Consider the following 23,850-nt stretch of genomic DNA (forward strand, 5'->3'; position numbering starts at 1 on the left):
AGAAGGGTGGTTTCTAGAAGGTTGGTGATGGTAGAAATATTCGAGCTTGGAGGGATAAGTGGGTGCCGGGATCTTCTCCATTGGTGTTCAGTGAGACCTTATCTGAAGAGCTTGGGATTAAACTGGTTTCGGATTTGCTGTTACCAGGCTCTATAGTTTGGAATAAGCAATTAATAGAATTCATTTGCTGCCCACCCACGGCCCAAGCCATTATGGCGCTTCCCTTGCCCATGGTACCGCAACGTGATACTTGCATTTGGCCATTGACACCAGATGGTTTCTACTCCACCAAGTCTGGCTACCAGTTCTTGCAAAGAGAGGAGGAGTCTTCTGCTGGCATGGCATCCACGGTTCCATCCTTGCCTTCCACGGCCTGGAAGCGTCTTTGGAAAGCCCCCGCCCTTCCTCGGTGTCGTGAAACGGGCTGGCGCGCTTGTTTGGGAGCTCTCCCGTTTTGTGAAGTGCTTCATGCACGTGGAATGGACTTGGACCCGATCTGTCCTCGTTGCCAAGCAGCTTCTGAGACAGTGCATCATGCACTTCTTTTCTGCCCCATGGTTAAAGCAACTTGGTTTGCAAGTAGTTTGGGATTGCGCCTGCAGCAAGAACAAGTTTTTCGTGACTTTTTTCTCCAGTTTCTGCAGGTTGCAGATGACGAAGCACTGGGATCGTTCCTAGAAATTCTGTATGCGGTTTGGTGCTCGCGCAATGACCTGGTCTTCAATGATACAGCTGCGACGGTGGACCAGGTGCTTCGTCGGGGCTCCTTCCTTCACCCGGGACCGGCCATGATACCAGCGCGCCAGGGTCAGCAACACAATACGCATTGGACCCGACCAGTTCCCGGTATTTGCAACTTGCAAGATTAATTTTGATGCTTCGGTTTCTCAGGCGGGGCATGGTGGCTTTGGTTTTATTACCCGTAACAGCCGTGGCGAGGTTCTTGCAGCTGCTTGCTCGTATTATGGTCCGGTTTTGTCGCCCACGACGGCGGAGGCTCTCTCCATGCGGTGGTCGATGACAATGGCTGCAGATCTTGGGTTCAGGAAGGTTGTTTTGGAAACCGACTGCTCTCTCCTAGTTGATGCTTGGAAACGTAACGGTGGTTGCTCTTATTTAGACTCTATTGTTAGGGATTGTAATGTTTTTCTTTCAATCTTTGATGTCTTTGCTTTGTTATTTGTCCGCCGTACCGGCAACTGTGCGGCCGACTGTTTAGCTTCTTTATCGCTTTCGCAGGGTGATTGTGTGTGGATTGAGGAAGTCCCTCCTCAACTTATTGGCATTGTCCAAACTGATGTATCGGCCTCTGCGACACATATTTCTTCTTAATTGAACGAAGTTGAGTTCAAAAAAAAAATCCAAACACACAAAACTTATGTCAATCACTCGTAAATGGTATAACTTATTCTAAAGAAAAACTTTTATCCAAACACGTTACTAAAGAGAGACAAAGAACAATGGTAATCGTGTGGCCAATGCTCGTGAATACCAATAACGATGCTTTTTATTCACTGTGATTCTATCTCAATCACAACAGCTTTTCATTAAAATTCCTCTGCTAGCTAGCTTACCAGATCATTAGTGTGAAAATAATCTCTGATCGGCATTTTTTCTTTCCGGGGCCCCTCCCGTAGAAGAAGTGCATACTGTATATAGAGGTCATGCTACTATTGCTATCCACCAGCATATCCTACTACAAATCTCTTTTGCAAGATTGATCAAAATACACTCTCTCCTCCCGTATAATCTATGGGTTAATGTTTGTTCACATTACAAATTTGGTTGTAGTACTTCAGAAAAAAAATAGAGTGAAATGATAAGAAAATAATAGAAATATAAATAAAAGAGTAGATGAATCGTAAATGAATTAAAATTCATTCCTTATAAAAAAATTATTTTAACATACTAACGTTTTACACTTTGTTTAGATCATTTTCAGGCATGCATCAAGTAGGGACTTTTTTTTTTTTAGGCAAATGTTAGGGGTTAGTTATTAGTAAGTTAAAAAATTCCTTCAAATTTTTCTTCCAGGATTCGAACCCTGAACCTTCCCCTCCCCAACCCTTATGTCCCCTAACTCTAACCACTTGAGCTAATCCTCAGGGACACATCAAGTAGGGACTGTAATCAACCAGCTGATTGGTTAGCTAGAAAGGGTGCTTCGTCTCCGTCCATGAATTTGTGTCTCTTGGAGGCTCCGCCGCCGGACCTAGAGATCCTCGTCTTGGGGGATCGTTTGTCAATTTCTTAGTATTTCATTTTTTATTGTTGTTAGTTTTCTGAAGTAGGAAAAAAAAATTCAGGCATGCATCCGCACACCCTTGTAAACTAACTTGTATCTCAAGGCAAAAAATAAATTGTACTATATCTAGCTTACCATTCATACTCAAGACCCAGATACACTCATACTGAGGCAAGGACTCACCTGTTGGCTTGCGCGACCGAGGTATATCCCCTTGGGCCGACTTTACTCACGACCAAGATACGCCTTTGTGTAGGGAGGTACGTCATAAGGAGTCAAAGGTCAAGGTATGGCTCTCATCTTTTCAGTCATTTGACCTTTCGAGTGTAACTCCTCGGCCAAGCGGCTGAAACCAACCTGAAGCATCTTTCCCTATCACGACTCTCGACAAGGATTCAGGTCAATATCACTTAATTGATACCACGGATAGCCGAGACACTCAATATTTGGTAAAAGAGTCTCCCTTGAGCAACCTACACTCGACAACAAGCATACACCTTGGGAACCTCAATATCTTCTCTTTCGTTTCTTTCTATTCAACCAAACAAGATGAGAGAATGTTCACATTATTTTTTAACTTCTCATTCTATCATACCAAACTATCTATAAAATTTCTCATATCTTTTTATATATATATATTCTACTATCTCATTCTCTATTCTCAATATCTCTCATGTTTAATAGTTTAAATTTTATTATAAGCATGCACTCACAATTTTTTTTTACACTTCAAAAATAATTCTATCTTATTATCTACATAAAAATAAATTTTTAAATTTATTTTCACTGTATAATTTCAAACACAAACTTATTCTTCCAACAACTAAACTTAAAAAGAAAAGACAATGCTCCGTAACGAAAGAGGAACAATTAATTAAGTACAAAACAAAACAAAAGCACATCATAATAACTTTTTCAATCACTAACCAGATATGAGATATTTGAGTAAAACTTAAAAATAATAACCCTCAATTAATGGAAACAGCCAAAAGGTGTAGTTAATCTGAGTGTGTATGTTGTTTAGGTGGCAGCTTTTCTTTGCACCCTGGCCTATCCTACTACTATCTTGAAGGCTATATGTAGTAATATACCTCTTCGAGATCCAAAAATGTCGAAGCAAACCTACGTTTGAAACATGCTAATGCTATCCCTCTGTTATCCTCCGAACAAAAACAAAACAAAAGCTTTGCCATTCTGCCGCCATACTGCTTTCTCCAATGCAAAGGTACGTACTCTCTCTGGATTATGTACTCCCTTTATTCTAATTATAACTTTAATATATTCAAGCTCATTTTACTTTTTCATTTCACGAAATTTTCTTTATACTTATTTTTTGTTTTAATCACATCACTTATTAAATTTCTAATTTTTATATATCATCAATTCTTATATATCTCTCTATTATTGTGTATGAAATATTAATTAATGGAAGTGTGAACAATCAATTTTCTTTTAGTTAATTAATGTTTTGTTTTGGTCAAAAAAATTGGGAGAGAATAGGAAGGAAGGTTAAATGAGAGATAGGAAAATGAAAACACACAAAGAAAAATCAGATGGGTAGAAGGAGAAGTAAGAGGAAAAAAAGAGCTAGCTTGTTTAATGTGTAATTCTATTCAATCCTCTATATTAATCTTTTACAAATAATTGATTTTCAAAATATTTATAAATATATATATTGTTATCAATGAACTAAAGCAGATTGAAAGAGAGGAGCCATAAGAGCTAAGGAAGAAACCATAAACAATGTCTTCAATCAAAGAAAGATAAATTGCACCTTTAAAGATTGATGTCTGGACCTCTCATACCCAAAAAACATATCATTTAGCTCTTATTACTTGAGATATCATTCGAAGATAATTCAGTAATTTTTCGAAAACCCTAACAAAACTTTTAGAAATTTTATATGTGAAGAGCGTGTGCCATGTGGCATTGTAAGAAAATTCCAAAAATAATATGTCATTATTTCAACATTTTTTATAGTGAAACATCCATTGCAAGGAAAAAATTATTATAACTAATCAAACAATTATGCCACTATATTGAATGATAGAACTTGCTTATTACTTTCATTAGGAAGATATTATCTGAGATTTGGATAATTATTTTTTTAGGAGCCACTGTCTTAAATTAAATGTTACTTAGATAATATAAATAGTGTGCTTAGTTTTGTGTAAATAATCCTAAAATTGTGATTTAGGTAAAACTAAAAACTATACATTTTTATGGATTTTGAATTCAAATTAAAAATTGTCATCCTCCAATAATTTTTTTTAAAGACAAATTAAATGTTAGTTGTTACTGATATTAGTAAATTAGTCCTCCTCAGAGTTCAAACCCTGAATCTTTCATCATTCATCTCACTACACCCTTATGCTGCTAACTCTTACCACTTGAGTTATCACTCGTTAATTCTTGTGTAATGGAGGTACCATCAGATTGACTATTATATTGATTGTTTTCAGAAAAAAAAACTATTAATTGTTTTTTTTTGTCGAAATAAAAAACTATTAATTGTTAAATCCATGAAGCGACATGCAGATGATTTGTAGCCATGCCTCATTCAATTTTGTTGTTAAAAAAATAGACGAAGAGGAGTACGGGTACTATTTGTGAGGATTATTGAGGATATGTAAGATTGATAGAGAATGGATGTAGAAATCTTTTGATGAGACGAGTATCCCCATGTTTGTCGGTTTCACAGTTCAGAAACAGATGATGTACTTTCTAGTTTCTACAAACTACAAATCTCTCTCTCTCTGCATAATATAATCCAAGGGTTAATTATGTTATTAGTCAAAAAAATATGTGAGATTTGATTTTATTGATTCGCGGTAAAAAGTTAGAATGTACTCTATCACTTAGTCTTGGGGTAAGCTCATTTTTTTAGAGTTAAGAATATATTTACGAGTTATTTTCACTTCATTTTTATATATTTAATCTTCTGTTTTCATCAAATCACATATTATATTACTCATTTCTCTATCTTCTGTTCCTATATTTTTCTAAAAGTGTAATGAAGAGTTTGAATTTTGATCACAATAACATGTGTTATCGCTAGTTCTATATAGTATCTCTGTGTTGAATGAAACTGTGGCGAAAAATGAGTTATTTTATTAAAATTTAAATTCTACATGAATAACTAATAATTAAAGAGTAAAATACACTCCCCTCCCTTGAGGTTTGCCAATATGACACTCAACCTCATTCTTAATCAAAATCTACACTCCACCCCACTTACTTTACCAAGTTAAATATATCTTAAAAGATGCTCACGGAATATTCTTTTTCATTCCAAACTAATAGATTTAAATTTTCAAATAATATAAAAAATATTTTAATGTTATTTTTATTTAAAAAAGTTTAAGAAATTTACGATTAATATTTTTGTAATAATCTATTTGAAACTATTTACTGTATTATATGTATGTTGAGGAAAGCTACAAATATTCTCACAATATAATTTATAATATTAGATGACTTTTTTCTTCATAAAATTCATCTTAGATTATATAATTTTAAGATATATAAATTATATTTTAATTTTTTATTGGTAAATTGAAAAGATAAATTGCATCATCTAAGACTTCCCACACCCAATTCATATATCTCAAAGCTTTTACCACTTGAGCTATCATTCGAGGACATACAACATCATATGATTGAGATTATCAAGAATTTAAATCCATTTTTTTGAGATATGAAACTATACCTTATTCAGTTATTCTAGTAGACCAAACAGTTCAAGTAACAACCATCTCTTATTTGTTGCATTTTCCATTTTATTTGCTAAGATAATATTGCATGTTGCAAGTGCAACCAATCTATGAAGCTAATAATATACTAATTAAGAAGGTGACCAGAACAATCATAATTTTTTTTCGGGCTTTTAATTGGAATCAATGTCATCTAATTAATCATGGAATTTTGTTAGTACAATTAATCATGAAAATAGGTTAAAAGAAAAATAAAAGTATTTGTTTAGTCTAAATTTATATTTGTAAACTTAAATGTTATTGATATTCCTATACAATATTGTGAAAATATTTAATGGTAAATATCTTAAACTTCTTGAAATAAAAAATAATAAAGGGATTTTTTTTAATTTATAATTATTTAAATATTTAAATTTATTAGTTTGGAATTAAAGAGAATATTCTGTTAGCATCTTTTAACATGTAGTTAACTTGTTAGATTTAGTGGGGTGGAGTGTAGAATTTGGTTAAGAATGGGATTGGGTGTCATTTTGACAAACCTCAAGGGAGAGGAGTGTATTTTACTCATAATTAAATTATTCCTACAATGTAACCAAAAAAAATTTATTCCTACAAACCACCAATAATGTGAAAACCAACAGAAAGAACACACAGCACCGAAAACTCAAAACCATCAATTGAAAACCACAACTACAAGAAATCCCACCAACGCCCACTACAACATGTTGGAGTGGCGGAACGTGACTGTTCATAGTTTTACGGCTCATGAACTCATTATAACATGTTGGAGTGGCATAGCGCTATTCTTCACAGTTTTACGACTTATGAACCCACTGTAACATGTTAGAGTGGCGCAACAGAACACTACTTTTCACAGTTTTACGACTCATGAAGGGGTTGGAAATTTACCATCTACACAATGGGCTAGATGCAATATAAGTCGTATAGGACATCATCCACATACATTCACCACAAAATCTTAAAGTCATGGAAGAGTAAATCATTCCACTTATAAACTCTTAACTCTTACTTACATGTCCAAAGTGAGACTATTTCATTCACAATTGTTACTTCAACACAACAAACCCACAACCTTTCAAAAAATAATTTATTAATTAGGTGATGTCATTATTGTCATATAACTTTTTACATGCATTTTCATATACCAAAATAAATTATGTAAATTCATGACTAATTAGTGAAAAAATAACGGTGTGCTACCTTTGGACGTTACATAAAATGTGCTTTGAACTTTTAAACATCTAGGATTGAAGTAGTGATGAAAGTTCATATAGTTTTCATTAAACCATTAGCTCAATAATCTATTATCATCATCATATTGTAAAATGACATAAAAAAAAGTTAACTTTTGACAGTTTTTTCTAGTCTTTCCGTTTTTTTTTTTGGGGTCAAACTAGTCTTTCCGTTTGAGTAAAAAGAAGAAGTGAGATCTGCTAAGAAATAAGGTGGATATTTGGGCTGTGAAACTGATGGACTTAGCTGTTGGACATAAAAGAAGTGGACAAAAATAACCTAGGCTTCACTAATGGACCAGACTTTGACGAAAAAAAAGTAGCGGGACTTGAACAAAACAAATTTTTCTAAGAAAAAATAAAAAACTTTCTGGACAAAAATAAAAGCCACTGTACTGTTTTCAATCTTTCATTTTCTTTTTACTCAAGATTTCAACCTTTCATTAATATTACTTTCTTGAAAAAAAATTGATTATTATTTCTCCTCAATTGCGGAAGCACGTCTATGAAAAGCAGAAAAACAAACAAATAATAAATAAACAAACATCCAATAAATTTATCATGGTTACCCAATAACAATTTTTATCTCAAAAGTGTTAGTTAAAGTCATGACACAGTAATTCAATCTTAATACACTAAATGATTGTGATAGAGATTATATGAATGAATGCCTTTATCGCAACACATTAAACATATTTACCACCACAATTAATATATAAGTTATAAGTAAGTTCATCACATAGGCAATGTACGTGCGATGTTAAACTTTTGAAGTGCTTACTAATTTTCCAACAATAATACTAACACTACTTTTTTTTTCTCTTCTCCACATTACTCAATGTGAGATTGGGATAAGTACCTACTTTCTCTACCTTCTTTTTTCTTCACACTAGATGTTGATGTGAGACTAGGATCATTGCTCACTTCGTCACAACACATTGCAATCGGCAAAGAAAGTTGTTGTGCACATATCAATGTTATCATATGTCGTCATCATCACAAAAAGATGAACAAAGAGATGCTGTATGGCAAGGCATCTTTATCCATCGAGATATGCATATGATATGATCATACTAAATTGCAAAATGAGTCCCACACCGGAAACGATACCTAACTGACACCCAACCCCAATGCATGCTACTATACTTTCACTGTTTCACAGGGCGTGGGTGGGGTGTGGGGGACCCATAATTTGCAGTTTGTAATTTGTATAGAGAAGCTGATTTTGCATCATGATTCAATGAAACTCCATAAAAAAGATAAAGATATATAGGGAAAGTTTCATGATATGATTTCATGTCACCAGACACTAGTGGTTGAAGAGCATATATTAATATCACCATGTCCAAAATCAGTGATCATAATGTAGGTGGGGAGCACCAATGAATTCACACTCACACCCGTGACTTAGAAAGAAAGAAAGAAATAATTTGTTCATAAAATACATTGCATATGTGTTATTCTTATTCCTATTCCTATCAACTTTTGTCTATCTCTTTGTCACCGTATTTGACAAGGTTTTCTTCCTGAAACTTCAAGCTCTTTGACAAGTTACATAGTATTGATTGAAAGTTTGAAATAGCCATGAGCTTAATTAGTTGATTTTGATCCCATTATTTATGTCTAGTTTTTAATTCAGGTGTTGAAGGAGAGAGGAAGGTGACAAGATGACAACAAAGGATATGAAAGTTGAGATTTCATCTGGAAATTATGTCAATACTACTGGATTAATGGAGATTCACAGTGCACAAGGCGAGCTTATGAGGCAACCAAGCATGACCAAGACCAATTGCCTCTGCTCTCCAACCACACATGCTGGTTCCTTCCGGTGCAGGCTACACCGCACCCCGAGCTTCCAGAGGACCAAAAGCATGGAGTCATCTACACGCCAGGATGCTGTTGGGATACCAAATGTGTGTCAGAAGTCTCACATTGGATGAAAAAGAAAATGTTGAATAATTTACTAATGTTGTTTGCTCTTAGCCCAATGCTTCTAGTTCTATGGTCCATGATACTGGTGATGCCAACAAGGATTAGATAAACTAGATCAATTGATCTTCTATCTGAATTTAGATAAATTGATCTTGTTGAACTGTTTGTTCCTTCTGTCTATATCTATTGCTTGCCAGCGTTGCATTTAGCATATTAATGTTTAATGAATGATTGAAAAACATTAGCAAGTTATGTAAAACAATTTATAATCCAGTGGCCTTGGAATAATGGAATGGTTGGGAAAATCTGTATGTTTAGGTAATAGATGGGGATTGCTCCTTAACTCATTAGGTTGCTCTGTATCATGGACAAGAATCACTTCAGTAAGAATCAAATTAGGCACTTATTTTTGAAGAAACGTTACAATCTGATTGTGATTTGTGATTTGTAACCACTGAGAAAGTAAAATGTAGTTAAGCATCTAAATTCTAAAGTATAAACAACACTCACATCCAACATGTTATAAAACTCACCTTGCATAATTTTCTGTCAAAATTTTATCTCTGGATCTTCAATTTTGATTTAGCAATGATGGAATCCCTTTAGGAATTAGGAGATTGCATTATGGTGGTTGATGTCAGGACTTTCTAGACTAATTATTAAATTTTCAATGTATGATGTAAAATGATCAAATAAATAGTGCAAAAGTTTTGTCAATGTAATCATACTAATTAACATTGACCTATGTATACAATAGCAGGCATGTTCTCATAACAGTTGGTCATGTCCAAGTAAACCTAGATGAGTGTTGACTGTTGACCATGATTGCAGCAATGATGATGATGATGACTGCCACTCCCATTCCACCGCTTATATGATTCTCTTTATGCTTTACAGCTTTAGCAGTTTGTTAAAACTTTGAAAGTTCAATTATTTCACAGTTACAGTCACCAAAACAGTGAGATGGGTTGGTTTCAGTTTGGCAGATTGAACAAAAATCAAATTGTTAATAATTAACTGCATGGGTGTGTAGGAGGATGAAAGTGACCTTCATCAATGGATCTACTCCAATTAAAAAGTCAAATGATTCAGCAACATAATTTTGTGAAATTGAAGAGAAGTCATTGTACTATGTATGACTTCAAGGCCTCAATAATTGTTAGACAAATTTATTCAGTAATGCTGATGGAACACCTGTATTAAGGTGCTTTTATGCATAGGTTAGTCAATACAGATATCATAGGCTTATCAGAAGTGTTTATCTGAAAGGAACCATGCATAGCCACCTAAATCAAATAGACAAAGTAGTTTTAAGTTGTCATTTAGAAGCTATTTAGAAGCAAACATATCTTATCAATTGCAGATATTATTCTTTCATTCCTACTTTTGAGTCAGCTTTTTGTTGCTATTGCACATCATCATTCATACGGATGATAAGATTGTGTTGTTTCTCAGCATGATGGATCAATGAGACAACTCTATTCCAACAAGAATGATAAACACATGTTGAACTTTAATTATGTTTCACAAAGCATCAAATCTTGTTCATAATTGGATATCAATTCAATAAGGACAAGATAGTGTATGTTTGGTTTTGGCTCTAGATGAGTATAATCAATTCCACACATGCGAAAGCTAAGCAAAATTGCTTTTATCCACCACGATTTTAATTTTATTGTGTTTTCTGAATGAGTTTTCAAATACACTAATAATCTGTGTGGATACTAATAAGTAATAAATGAGACAAATATGATCAGATAATACAGATTTGAATTATGTGAAGCACATGAAAATGCGAATTTTTTTGTCAACAATGTCAAGAACCAAGGAGCTACAGCATATGACGAGACAGGTGTTGCAGATTTGTAGACAAACACAGCACAATGGCCCCACGATTTGTCACTGACACCTAAGATTCCTACTACAGCTTTTGACATGAGAATTACCAAAGAGATTTCCCCTCGTGTTCAGAAAATCATATCTTATTATCACAGGTTACATCAACATTGCACATACATTTAGATTCTTGGATTTTCCTACAAGTTACATGGCATTTTGCACAAACAAAAATAGGTTACCCTCTAAATTACCCTTACCATAATAGAACTTAAATTAACAGAATTCACTCAATTCTTTTCAGTGGCTGCTGCTCTATTTGCAGACCACAACTTGCTAAACATTTTTTTGGGTTGTGTAGGAAGAGCACAGATTCCTCTAAATCTTGAATTTCTTCCAATCACATCATTGGCTAAACCATTTTCATCTAAATCATCATGATCCTCAGCTAACTTCATCCTCAGAGTTGAAGACCTTGACTTTGGTGACTTGAAGCCAGAAACACTCCAATTATCCTCAGCATTTATGCTTGTGGTAGTGCTTAAGGGTGCTGTGTGTTTTGATGGGTCAATTCCATGTGCTGTAAGCAATGTCTTGATGTTGCTTGGTAAATCAGACACTTTGTCACCATTAGTTGCTGCTGCTCTAGCTTGCTCAAAGAAGAGAACTTGCACAACAACCCTTAGAGGGAGTAACTCATTTTGTGCTGCATGCATACAAGCTTCCATTGACAGTTTTTTGCAGTCAAGTATTCTACATAGTCTTTTCCTTTCACTCTTGTTGAGTTCTGGATGAGCCTGGATTTTCCAATTAAACAACACAGAATTTTAAGTAAAATATAACATCCCTGCAAGCCAGAAATTTTACTGAACTGACAGTGAGATACTTAAAATTTGAGTTAGGCCTAATTCTATCTTAAAACCTAGCTAGGGGTGATGGCTACTCTACATTTATAAGAAATATTATGGTCATATTTCTAGTTAATGTGAGACTTCTCAACACACACATGTTACATCGTTTAAGAAATTCTGAGGTGGAATTTAGCTAAATGGAGTGGTTGTAAATGGTCAAAATTGGAAAATAGGGGAGACACACTGTCAATCATGTGAAGGAATAAAGAACATGCATCTCCTCTCCCTCTTTTTCCAATCTTCTGGACATAACTGTAGTAATATGATGGAACACTATGACAACTCTGACAGGCAATTTTATCTTCATGTTTTTAGCCAAATGAAATCACAAAAACCTGAATACATACTGAAACTATGTCATCAGTCAGAGCATGGACTCAGTCAGGGCTAAATTTATGGTGGGTCAGTCTACACCTAACTGCCAATCAGTTTTGAATAAGACAACATTTTGTGGTCTAGAAAGTTGGTTATCCACTAATTCTGTCTCACATCCTAAAATGTGAAAGTGAAATGTGTTCAGCCACTATTTTTTCTTACATGTTTGTTACCTTGAGAGTAAAATGAAGTAATATTTAGAAAACACAAACAGTTTTACCTTGAGATAAATGTCAATAGCTCTGTAGAGATCATCATGGTCTTGTCTTGCAAAATCTGGTATAATTTCAGCAAGAGAAATGAACTTGGACAAGGAAAAAGTTACATCTCTTGCAATTTCTTGAAGATACCTGTCCACAAGCTTTGCCACCTTCAATTTTGAACTGTGAGAAGCTGAAGAGGATCTCCTACTCTCCTGAAATTCAAAGTTAATATTCTCTGCTGAACGAGACCTCCTTCTTTCAAAGGTCATCAGAGACCTTGGAGGACTAGTTGGGGGACTCTGCCCTCGTGCCATGAACTGTTCCAATATGGTCATCACCAATTCAACATCATACAGTGTGTCATTTGTGTAAGACAGTGAGGGTATCAAAAGATCATTCCCGGTTGCTTCCTCAAGTTGAAGCCCTACTCTTGTTGCTAACTCCATCTTTGAAGATGAAGAAGCATTGAGAATATTGGATGCCTTCAAGAGCTTCAGAAGAAAGCTACAAGAAACAGCACCTTTTTCTGCAGGAAGCAAGCTCACTATTGATTCCAGAAGCAAACGATGCTTTGAGGTTATCTCACTGGCTGAGTCTAAGTCAGAATTATCAGAAGCTACTTGCTTTCTATTAACATGTCCATTCTTGGTAATATTTGGTAGCCATCTAGATGCATAGATTTTCAATGCATCTCCAATGAGATTTGAGGGAACTTTACCACCAGATTTGATTGCTATCATGGTTCTCCAATAAAGGTCTATGCTCAATTCTGCTAAATCTTCACCCCACCATCCTTTGTTTGATTTGTGTCTCACACTTTCAGTCTCATTGCAAGATGAAACATCATCCCTCACCCTTCTGGAGTGAGAATGAGACAAACTCACCTTTGTGGGGTGGCTTAAAACTTTTGAGGCAATAGCCTCAATGCATCTGCTTGTAATTTCTAAGTCTTCAGACCACAAATGCAATGCTTTTGTGGTTTGAAGACTCACTATAGAATCCTTCCAGCCACGGAGGATGCATGAATTGAAGAAAACATCAAGCTTTTGAATCAAGTTCCCCTTCTCTACCTCCTCGGTCATTTGCAGATACTCAGCAGAACACCTTGCAGCTACAATGTTGTAAGGGCTTAGAGTGATGGTGATTCCATAGCAGAACTTGGCACAAAGCTCAAATGCTTCAATCCCTCCAGGGAAATCAGGTAGCTGGACTATTTGGTGTGGAGAAGAATCAGGAGATTCTGAGCATAGCTTTTGCAGGCGCAGACATTTTGATAGCAGGGGAAACTGTACATCATCATCAGCATGAACTTCAGATAATTTTTTACATGAGAACAACAAGTAAAAATTGATAGAAAATAGATATAGAACTGAAATTATTAGAACTTGAAGAGTTTCTGTCATTGTCATACCTTGTGAAGAAGATATCTAGTTCCCCTCACTTGAATTATAAGGTCACTGCAAACTTCAGAAGACACTGACCTGCAAATAAAGAGAAGATATACACTTAATCCTATTAGACCAGAAGATAAACATCTTAGAAGAAAGAAAGAATCAAAGTGATTAATTAATTTCTTACCTTATTGCCTCTGCAGTGTAGAAAGTATCAGGACGAGATCCCAATTTCATGAACTTCATGGCTCTCAGTTTCTTATTCTCTAAATCATGTGTTACTAAGCAGTGAGCACAAGCTGTTTGCAGTAGAACACAGAAGAAGGGAATCTAATAGCTAGTGAAAGAAGCTCTACTACACAAATACCAAGTTGTGGATTTTCCCGCTTAGCAAGATCAAAGTGGACACTAGATTCTGACCTCACAAGTGTGTTTTTGAGTGCTTCAAGAAAACTTCAGAACTCAGAGAAATGTATAAAAGAGAAATAAAGATAGAATTTTGTTGGAGGAGAGAAGATGTGAAAAGTTCTTTAGAGGGAAGGAAAACCAAGAGGTTTGTGGTGGGAGGAAAATAATATATAGTAGTTTAAATAGGTAGGAGGGATGACATAAATGGTTTGAAAGAAACACAGAAGATCAAGCACACCTAAGTTATGTCCTTTCATTCAGTCAAATAGTTTATACCCTTGAAGTGATTTTGACATTTTAAATGAATAGGATCAAAGGGCAATGCAATCTCATAAAATTCAGATCCTCATATTTGTCACACCCCCACCAAGTTAATCAGATAGATACAAAGGTGTGCAGTAAAATAAATCTGCTGCACGCATGGCTTAGCTGCTCAATAAGACAACAACAAACAAGTGTGCAAACTGAAAAATGTTATATTTAATAATAGGTTTAAATATATTTAAAGTACAAGTAAAATATTGGTGAAATACTTAAGAGAGGTAGCTCAGTTGACAACACAGACTCAGTGTGACAGAATAACTCTCGAATTCGATCCCCACACAATACACTTTGGGAGAGAGATGTAGAGTCTTAATTATGACTAAATCTCAAATTTAACAGTGAAATAAATTTTAGTTTCTCTAAAAAAAATTATTTCTTTTTTTTTTTTTTAGCTCCAGAATATTAATGGAATATATGAATTTAGGCTTTGCTATTCATTTTATGACGGTTTATATGCATTAACGAAGACTTTAACCGCTACAAAATACGTTAACGGTTTAAACCAGCACAAAATATAACATATAGACTAACTTTACATATTTTATTTAAGTTAATCTGAAACTATTAAAATCTAATTTTTGGCTTACCCAAAAAATATTGGAAACTAAAAAACTAACTTTTTTTTAGGGTCCAAATCCAAATTCGCTCAAATTTTACTTTACAGAATTGAAATAAAGAAAGGGTTGGAAGTTCAGACTGACATTAATTTACAACCTACGTTAAGAGCATCTGGATACTCTCCCAACACAGAAGCTGCCAATCAGTCATAACAAAAATTGGATTCGTATAGCAAAAACTATGTAACCTTTTTTGATTTCCAGCAAATCTTGCTTTGTTATTCTGAAGAAGAATGTGATGTTTGAGGCTTTATTTTTTTTGCAACTATGGAGACTGCCATTGGCAGCGTGCAATTCTAAAGGCAACTAGCCCCACTGCTTATCCTGCACCCACTTGTGCTCTTATATTCTCATCATTGCCACTACCCACTGCAAAATGCAAAATCTCTTTCATTTTCTTCTAATTTTTAAATGTAAGGTACGTACCCCAGATGATTATTTAAGTGAAACACTAATTTATTTTTATAAGCATCTTCGTACATCTCTTATATTTCCCACCCTCTCAAAAGAAGAATGTTTTTAAGAAGCTGCCTAAAATATTAAAGGCAACATAAAAAAAATGAAAAGGAATGTCATGAATATTAAAGGAAATGTTGAAAGGAAAACTTAAACTTTGATTTGTATATTACTATTATCAGTATTAAACATGATTTTCACATTACCTCCATCACTAAATAACAATCCAAGCTTCATTTTATACATGCAAAAAGCCATGTGTGAAGATTCGCCCTTAGGCTTTCCAAAAATAACAAAACTGCCATCTCTTATCTCTTTTGAAATGTTCTCTTTGCTTTTGTGATGAGCATTCATTTTCATTTAATGTAAATGGTCCTGAAGATTGAAACTCTTTCCCTATTATTGGAGTGAAACGAAGAAACCCGAGGCTGCTTGTTCCTGATATGTTGGTGTTTGATAAGGTAAAGTCAAGCTTTCTGGTGGTGGACATTTAATCTTTTTTCAATTCGGTTGTCTAATGGAAATGGTTAAAATGTGTTAATCTGGCAGTTGAGGGTCGTCTTCACACCCTTGTTTTGGCTTTGGATTCTAACGATGCAATAACTTGTGGTTTCGGATATTTGGGGAATTCTCTCTCTTTCAGTTTATACTTTATACGGTTCAAACCTGACATTTCGCAAACAGATTAATAGACCGCAGTCTAATAAACTAACATGCTACTAAATTTTTCTACAAATTAGGTGATTTTCATTTATTTATATAGTTAATAAAAATAATATTATGCAAACAACCCGGCATAAAATCCAATCAATATGTTTTTTTTATAACCTGAGCCCAGCTTTTTACTTAATCATATATATTTCTCAAAAAGTATATGCCTAACATTTTTTATAAATGGGGTGAGGCTATGACAAACCTTTGAGGGTTGTCTAACATATTTCCACCGATGAGGGCATTTTAGTGATGAGCTTTGATTTATCCACTCTCTTATTTCTTTTATCTCTTTCTTTTCTTCCACCGCATTTTACTATCATATCTTTCATTTCTTTCTATTTTTTCTTTTATGTCTCAAGTGGAGTTGAAAATGAATTGTGTAAATATGTTTTTCCTTTCCGTAATAGATAAATTGAAAGCTAAAGCAGTGTGATATATACGAGCATATGAATTATGAATTTATGATACTCATGATCGTTAATATATACCACCTTGCATATTGAACTACAGTACTATATATATTACTAGTGTTATTTATATGAATTTTATGCTAAAAAAAACACATTTTTTCTTGCGGATTTTGCTTGACATTTTCTTGCGGATTTTGCTCCAAATTAGGAGTTGTTACTTAGCGGCAATTTGAAACTGCAAAAACAATTATTTCCTGCAAAAGTTTCTTCAAAAATAATATTTTAATTTCTTACATATTTTCTTTCGAAATTTTCCTTCAAATAATTTTGAAGCAAAATTCGCAGAAAATTTTGAAGGAAAAAAGTGTTTTTTTATGTCCCTAGCTAGTCCCTACTATAAGGTGTTTATTTTTCATTATTGAATTTTTTTGTAGAATTATAACTTTTTTATATGTTATGTGCTTATATTATAATAAAAAGAGAGTAAGAATGGAAAAAGGGGGGAGGGATTCAGGGTTTAATCATAGGCTTCATCAATTCGGACCAAGCATTAAGGGCACCCCCACCCCCCCGCTATAAAGGTTGAACTAAATATTAAAAGGGCATGATGGATCATCTCTAATTAAGTAATCATCAAAAGAAGCATATTAATATATTTAGCCCCTGCAAATTCTACTAGGAACAAATAGGGTGTCAATTGATCCATGATTCTCCTACTTTGCTCGATCTTAGGCTTCATTTATACTTAGTGGACGTTTGTCTTACCAAACGCTGTCGTATGATCACACACCATAGGTAGTGAAAAAAGGGGGGAAATTTAGAAGCCAATAGCAACATAGATTACAAGAAAGATACTCTTTGTTTGCTAAGGGTTATATTATATATCTGCAGTGTTCATTTAAAGAAGGGGAAAAAAGTAAATCCTGATTTTCAGGTCACGTGTAACTTAGTCTCTAACGTTTAAATAAATGCATTTAGCTCTTAAATGTTTAATCTAATGGTTAATTGCTAAAAATGTATCTATATACAAAAATTAATTGATATGTATGTCAACACATCCATGTGTGTATGATTGCAATAAATCATTGACACAGCTCAGTCATGACCTATTGTGTTACAAATGTTGACAATATATAGGAAGGACAGCTTCTATGAGCTTACCATTACCCCTCGGGCAGGGAATGGACTGTATTTTCAATCAAAGCACAGGAGCATGATGTTCTGGAGCATAGAATTAAGGACAAGAAGATACATATCATCGACAATGGTGGGCACTTGAATTTATTATTGGAAAAAGAGTTTGTGCTCTAACTTCAGTACTTGCCTACCAATTGTGTGTTTAGCCAAAACCAAAAGTGGTCATAAATGCTGCAAAACGACAAGTCGTGAAAGGTGTTGGCTCAATCAGTGTCTGCTACATAACCATACAAGTGGGTGTCTTGCCCCGATCGATCAAATGCTTCGTGCATGTGAAGAAAACGATACAAATGGAATTTAATTATGGAAAATGAATTAATGGAGTTTGCTAATAAGTAGGAGGGAATTCTTACAATACAAGTTAATTACCACAAAAATACATGTATTGTATCATAGAGGAAAAGTTTAATAAAGATGGGTGTGGGATATTGTGGGAGAGGAAAGCCACAGAAGCTGTTGTTAACGGGTCTTTTTCAATGCTACTCAACGGGGTAGCCAGCCGACAGCGTAGGGCCCTATGATCTTCTTTTTCTTCTATCTTTGGGACCTCCAGCTTTTCCATTTCAATTTGATTTATATAGAGATATAGAGCACTTAGCTAGTATGACAAAACAATTGGCTTCTAGGGTGAAACGGCATGTGTGATAGCTGGTTTTTCATGAAAAAGTAAAATGACATGGTAAAGTAGGTCGCTGAACTAGGATAGCAGGTCATATTATCCTGGTGAGAAAAAAAATTAAACGCTAGTAATTATAATTATCAGAATATCCCTCACCCTTCGTGATCATATCCCTCACTCTTTTGACGCCTCTGTCGCTCACTCCTCCTCCAAGATCCTCCTTCACCCACCTCCTCTGATCCCCCGTGCTGGAGTGAAATACAGAGTTGCAGACTTGCAGGGCACCACTGATGCAAAGCCACCACACTAAACCAATGCCACAACCAACAACCTCCACACAACTCTCAGATTTGTTCACGTTCAATGTTTTCATTGAATAATAGAGTAATTGGTAAAAATAGGGTTAATCGTCTACTTGGTCCCTGTCTTTGTCTCGCCGTCTGAAATTAGTCCCTCCCCGAAAAATTTGCAAATCTGGGTCCTCTCGTTTGCAATAAGTCTGGAGCAGGTCCTCGCCGGAGCCCGGCGAGTGATGAATAGGCATGCTGACTGGGATAAAAACGCTGACGTGGATTTTAAAAATAAATAAAAAATAAAAAAATAAAATAGAATTCAGATTTATTAATCCAATTAACTAAAAAAATCTAATTAACTATCTAACCCTAGTCTAATTCACAAAATCAATTTACCAAAATAAAAAAAAATAAAAATGGTGAAGTTAAACACATTCGTGTTCCTGCTCCTCATCTCCATGTTCATCATCTTCATCTTCTCTATCACATCATCTTCTTCCTCATCACCTCCTTCAACAGATCTGTGTTCCTGCTCCAGCTTCTTCACCCGCAACCCTCCCTCACCCGCAACCCACCCTCACTTCTTCCAAAACAGAGCTTCTGAACCCATCCCTCCCTCACCCGCGACCCACCCATGAAACCCACCCCCACCCAGAACCCATCGCAACCCACCCCACCACATGCAATCCAACTCAACAACAACCTTCTTGCGGAGCCACCTTGGACGCTGTCACCTTTGATTTCTTCTGAGGCTTCTCTGACTTCTTCTCTGTTTTCCCCTGTTTCTGCATCTCAGCCAAGCCTTCACAAATGGCCTGAAGCTTTGCATCAACAGAGGAATGCAGAGGCTTGTACTCGCCGAAATCTCCGCCGACGGAGGATCCCTGGTGGCGGAGGTTGGGAATCGGAGTGAAGAGAGGTAGATCGAAGTGGTGCCCTCACGGCCTCACCCACCCTCACCCTCATCCACATGCAACCTCAACCCAACACTAACCCACATGCAACCCTAACCTGCAAAAGAGGAAGAGATCGACCCACATCAATTCTCACCCACCGCAACCCTAACCTTCAAACCCAGGTGCGAATCGGAGTGAAGAGGGGGTAGATCGAAGTGGTGGGTCGCGGTACCACCACCGTAGCAGCACCACGAACCAAGCTGACCTCGCCATAACCGACACCACATCCTCTTCATCTTCCTCTTCCCAGTAAACAAGTTGAAGAACATAGTGGCAATTGAGGGGTTCTGGGTTTCTAGGTTGGATGAAGTTGGGGGGGGGGGGAATCGATGGTGGGGTTATGGGTTCTGGGAATTTTGTGGTTCATAGTGATGGGGTTTTGAGTTTGAAAGATTGCAGGGTTTTGGGTGGAGAGCGTGAGGGTGAAGATTGTAGGGTTGTGTCTGTTGTTCCTGCTGTATTTTTGCACCCTGTTTGTTGTTTCTGAAACTCTGTAATTCGGTTTCCTTTGATGATGAAGAAGAAGATGAAGGAGTAGTAGATGATGAGATGAATTTCTGGGTCCTTTGGAGATGATGATTTTGTGAAGATGAAGATGATTTTGGGTTAATTTGGGGGAGGGGGGGACTTTTAATTGAATAAAACTAATTTGTATTTTATTTTTAATTTTTAATTTTTTTCCCTTGACACGTCAGCGTTTTTATCCCAGTCAGCATGCCTATTCATCACTCGCCGGAGCTCCGGGCTCCGGCGAGGACCTGCTCCAGACTTATTGCAAACGAGAGGACCCAGATTTGTAAATTTTCCGGGGAGGGACTAATTTCAGACGGCGAGTCAAAGACAGGGACCAAGTAGAGGATTAACCCGTAAAAATAAGAAGATAACATTAATACCATAATTAATTAAAGGTGCTTGCTGTGATACCTTAATCCAGATCAAGGCGTGGTACCCTAAAATGATATAGAGCAATAGAAAACATACAATTCAAACTTAGAGAAAGAGGATGGAGGAAGATTTAAAGGTTTAATATAGGTGGAGCATGAAGAAAGAAGATCCTAACATGAAAGAAATTTAGATGATCTATCTGAATTGCGAGTTAAACTAAAAACCGTAATTTTCATATTGTGTATTATATAACATAAACAAGCTTAAAAAGTCTATGTTATTAATTCTTTAAGTCGATTATTAACCTTTTTAAAATTGCAATAATAAATTTTTTCGCATTTTTTCAGTAAAATTATAACTTAAAATATCACATGGGGTACCACACCCAAAAAAAATTCTGGGTACCACAGAATTTACCTTAATTAAATTAGTTTAAGAGTAAGTTTATAATTTCAAATAGTTAAAAAAATATTTCTCACGTGATCAAAGACTAACATGCTAGCTTACCTTAGATATATATCTCTAGAGAAAAGAAGTTTAAGATAACATTTAAATAAATAAAAATGATTTGTGTCCCACCATTTTTTTGCAAACACGTATCTGTAATTTGTGTCTCATTTAAATGATTGTCACCGTATTTTACTAACACAAATTCATCCCATACGGCACACCATATTGTACTGCCGCAGAATCCGCCACGACAGAGACCGTCTGATCGTGCAACAATTTAACAACTCTTATAAATGATTAATAATGTAGAGGGAGGGAGGAGCATGCAGGACAAGTCAGACTCAAAGGACATGAATAATGATCTATAAGCCATTAAGCCATGCAACTGTGTTCAAGCTTCAACTTTTAATTTTACTACTTTAATTTATAGGTGTTGAAAATGGACAACATTGATTAATTCCCTTAATAATTTGGTAGACACCGAAAATTGAAATGACTTGGGTGGTTAATTGTATAACTACTAACTTGTCCACAAACGAACGAGGTTACCCCTAACATAAGCCTATATAGGTAATTTCCATGGAAGCTATCATTGTTAAGGGAATCCCTTGTTGTTGGACACAAGATGCTGAAGCATCTAATGTCACTGCACCCCCTTTGAGTTATCACTGTTGCCCCAGCAAAACGCCTTTATGTCATCACTTCAAATTTGTACGCATTACACGACCGATGCATATACATACAAACAAGGCTAATTAAAGAGCCAGTGAAATAGTGCATGCATTGTGGTGGTGGTATATATGAAAAATCTGGTTGTGCTCATCAAGAAAAAAAGCTTTATTCCATGACTTGTATCATTCCAGGACCAAAGTTGGTCAAATAATATTGGCCATTGAAATATGTTAGCTAGGGAGGTACCAGCCAATTAAGAGTCTCAATCAGCTTTTTACCAATGTGGTGGTGGCTGATGCACGTACCAAACATGCATATCTAGCTTTCTCCGATCTGTTCTTAAATGATGTTTTATTTTTTTATCTCAACCAATGATATTATGCGTTAATTAAGCATATCATGAATATGACATATGAGTATATGACATCAATAATCTTACATAATTGATTTTTAATTGACTTAATTGCACAATATTATTATTAGTAAGACATAGAATGAAACATCATTTTGGAACAGAGAATATTAATCGATAACCTCTACCATCCTTTCGTGTCTGTGGGGCATCCTTGTGTCTCACGCACGTACAAGAAGTAGAAAAGGGAAAACACATCAACCGCACCAAGTGGAAGTGGAGTGGGAAACCCGCCCCTTGATCAGTCTATCTTAACTTTTTCAATGCCAATTAGCTGCGGCGGTCTCTCTGGCTTGCTAGACTAGTTCTTAATTTGTATTCTTGTTTCTTTTCTGATCTCTTGTTTGTTAGTTGCAGAGGTAAATGCTTTTCTTTTTGCTCCTTTTTATGGACCTTATAAGTTATAGAATCGCTTTTTCTTTTCACAGAATCGGGTGTCTTACGTGCTTCTCTACAATATTTGACAATTTCATTCACACACTCACTCTGGATATTATTATTCTATGTTTTACAACTCCATCTCTCTTAAGAATACAGGAACATCCACCTTAAATAGTTTTGATAATATCAATCTAGTTGGTGCTTTGGGGGTTGTTTGCTTTTTTAATATTTTTTATGGAGGGCTATACATTTTTGACATTTCCTCATCATTTAATATGTATTTGGTTTTTGAAAAAAAAAAATAGTTTTCCTTCACTTTTTTCTTTAGTGCCCCTATTATTGGTTTATACTGACTCGGTCAGGACTGCTCTAAGAGAGGTCAATTAAGAGCAATCAACTCTTAACCAAACATAGTTTTACAAATGTAGCCTAATGTAAATTATATAGCTAGTGACATAATGAAGGAAAGATATGGAAAAAAATGTGACCTACGATTAAAGAAGAAGAAAAGTCAATGAAAGTATTAGAAGGTGGTGGTAGAGAGGAGGAAAAGGAAAGGTGAATGATTAAAGAGAAAAAAAACTACCTAGAAAAGAAAATCTTGAGAAGGACATGGAAGATGAAGTCAAGGGAAAAAAAACAACTAGAAAAGAAATTCCTTATTGACAAGGGAGGAAAACTCAATTAAAGTAGGTGGGGAACCTCAAATGAGAAGTCTCCCTCGGTTGAGGAAGGTGAAGAAAGAGCGGTGTTGTTCTTGGAGAAAATAAGATTTTATTTAGAGGGCAAAGTGCATCGGTGAGATAGGTTGCGCTAGATCCGTCAAAAAACATGTTGGGATGGATTGACTCACTTTTAGTATTTGAGTTGAAAGCCCGAGTCGAGCCCAAATTTTGGCGCGTTGGTGGCTGGCAGGGTTGACCCACCAAAAAATAATTAGAAAAAAAATTAAAATTAAAAAAATGGATTTGAACTTAAAAAATAATGAATGTAAAGGGTTAGATGACCTCTTTGCTAGTTTTGGTGGTGCGTTGAAGGATTCTTCACGAATAATGGTCACATACATTTATAGAAACTTGAAAAGTTTTGGTACTATAAATGTCTTCTTGGCGGAATTGTTGGCAGTGTCTACAACTATGGAAATTCGGCCGACGTGTGATTATTGAGAGTGGTTTTTTTAGGTCATCCAGACTATCC

The 23,850-nt window shown here is 35.5% G+C and overlaps 2 protein-coding genes and 1 long non-coding RNA gene across 3 annotated transcripts; 2 read left to right on the forward strand and 1 right to left on the reverse strand.

Annotated features, from left to right (window-relative positions):
- Nucleotides 1–212: 212 nt before the first annotated feature.
- On the forward strand, nt 213–1,332 carry LOC130737093 (uncharacterized). The gene is made up of 2 exons (XM_057588863.1): nt 213–749; nt 892–1,332. The coding sequence occupies exons 1-2, from the start codon at nt 213–215 to the stop codon at nt 1,330–1,332; spliced, it is 978 nt and encodes a 325-aa protein (XP_057444846.1).
- Nucleotides 1,333–8,486: 7,154 nt separating this feature from the next.
- Nucleotides 8,487–9,561, forward strand: LOC130735746 (uncharacterized). The gene is made up of 2 exons (XR_009018556.1): nt 8,487–8,728; nt 8,851–9,561. It is a non-coding gene; the product is annotated as an uncharacterized LOC130735746 (long non-coding RNA).
- Nucleotides 9,562–11,107: 1,546 nt separating this feature from the next.
- Nucleotides 11,108–14,539, reverse strand: LOC130740058 (BTB/POZ domain-containing protein At1g67900). Its single transcript, XM_057592554.1, has 4 exons — nt 14,047–14,539; nt 13,880–13,949; nt 12,486–13,754; nt 11,108–11,776 (listed from the first exon to the last, which is right to left on the reverse strand). The coding sequence occupies exons 1-4, from the start codon at nt 14,103–14,105 to the stop codon at nt 11,270–11,272; spliced, it is 1,905 nt and encodes a 634-aa protein (XP_057448537.1). The 5' UTR covers nt 14,106–14,539; the 3' UTR covers nt 11,108–11,269.
- Between the last annotated feature and the right edge of the window lie 9,311 nt (nt 14,540–23,850).

The sequence above is a fragment of the Lotus japonicus genome, chromosome 2, assembly GCF_012489685.1.
Source record: "Lotus japonicus ecotype B-129 chromosome 2, LjGifu_v1.2".
Lineage (NCBI taxonomy): Eukaryota > Viridiplantae > Streptophyta > Magnoliopsida > Fabales > Fabaceae > Lotus > Lotus japonicus.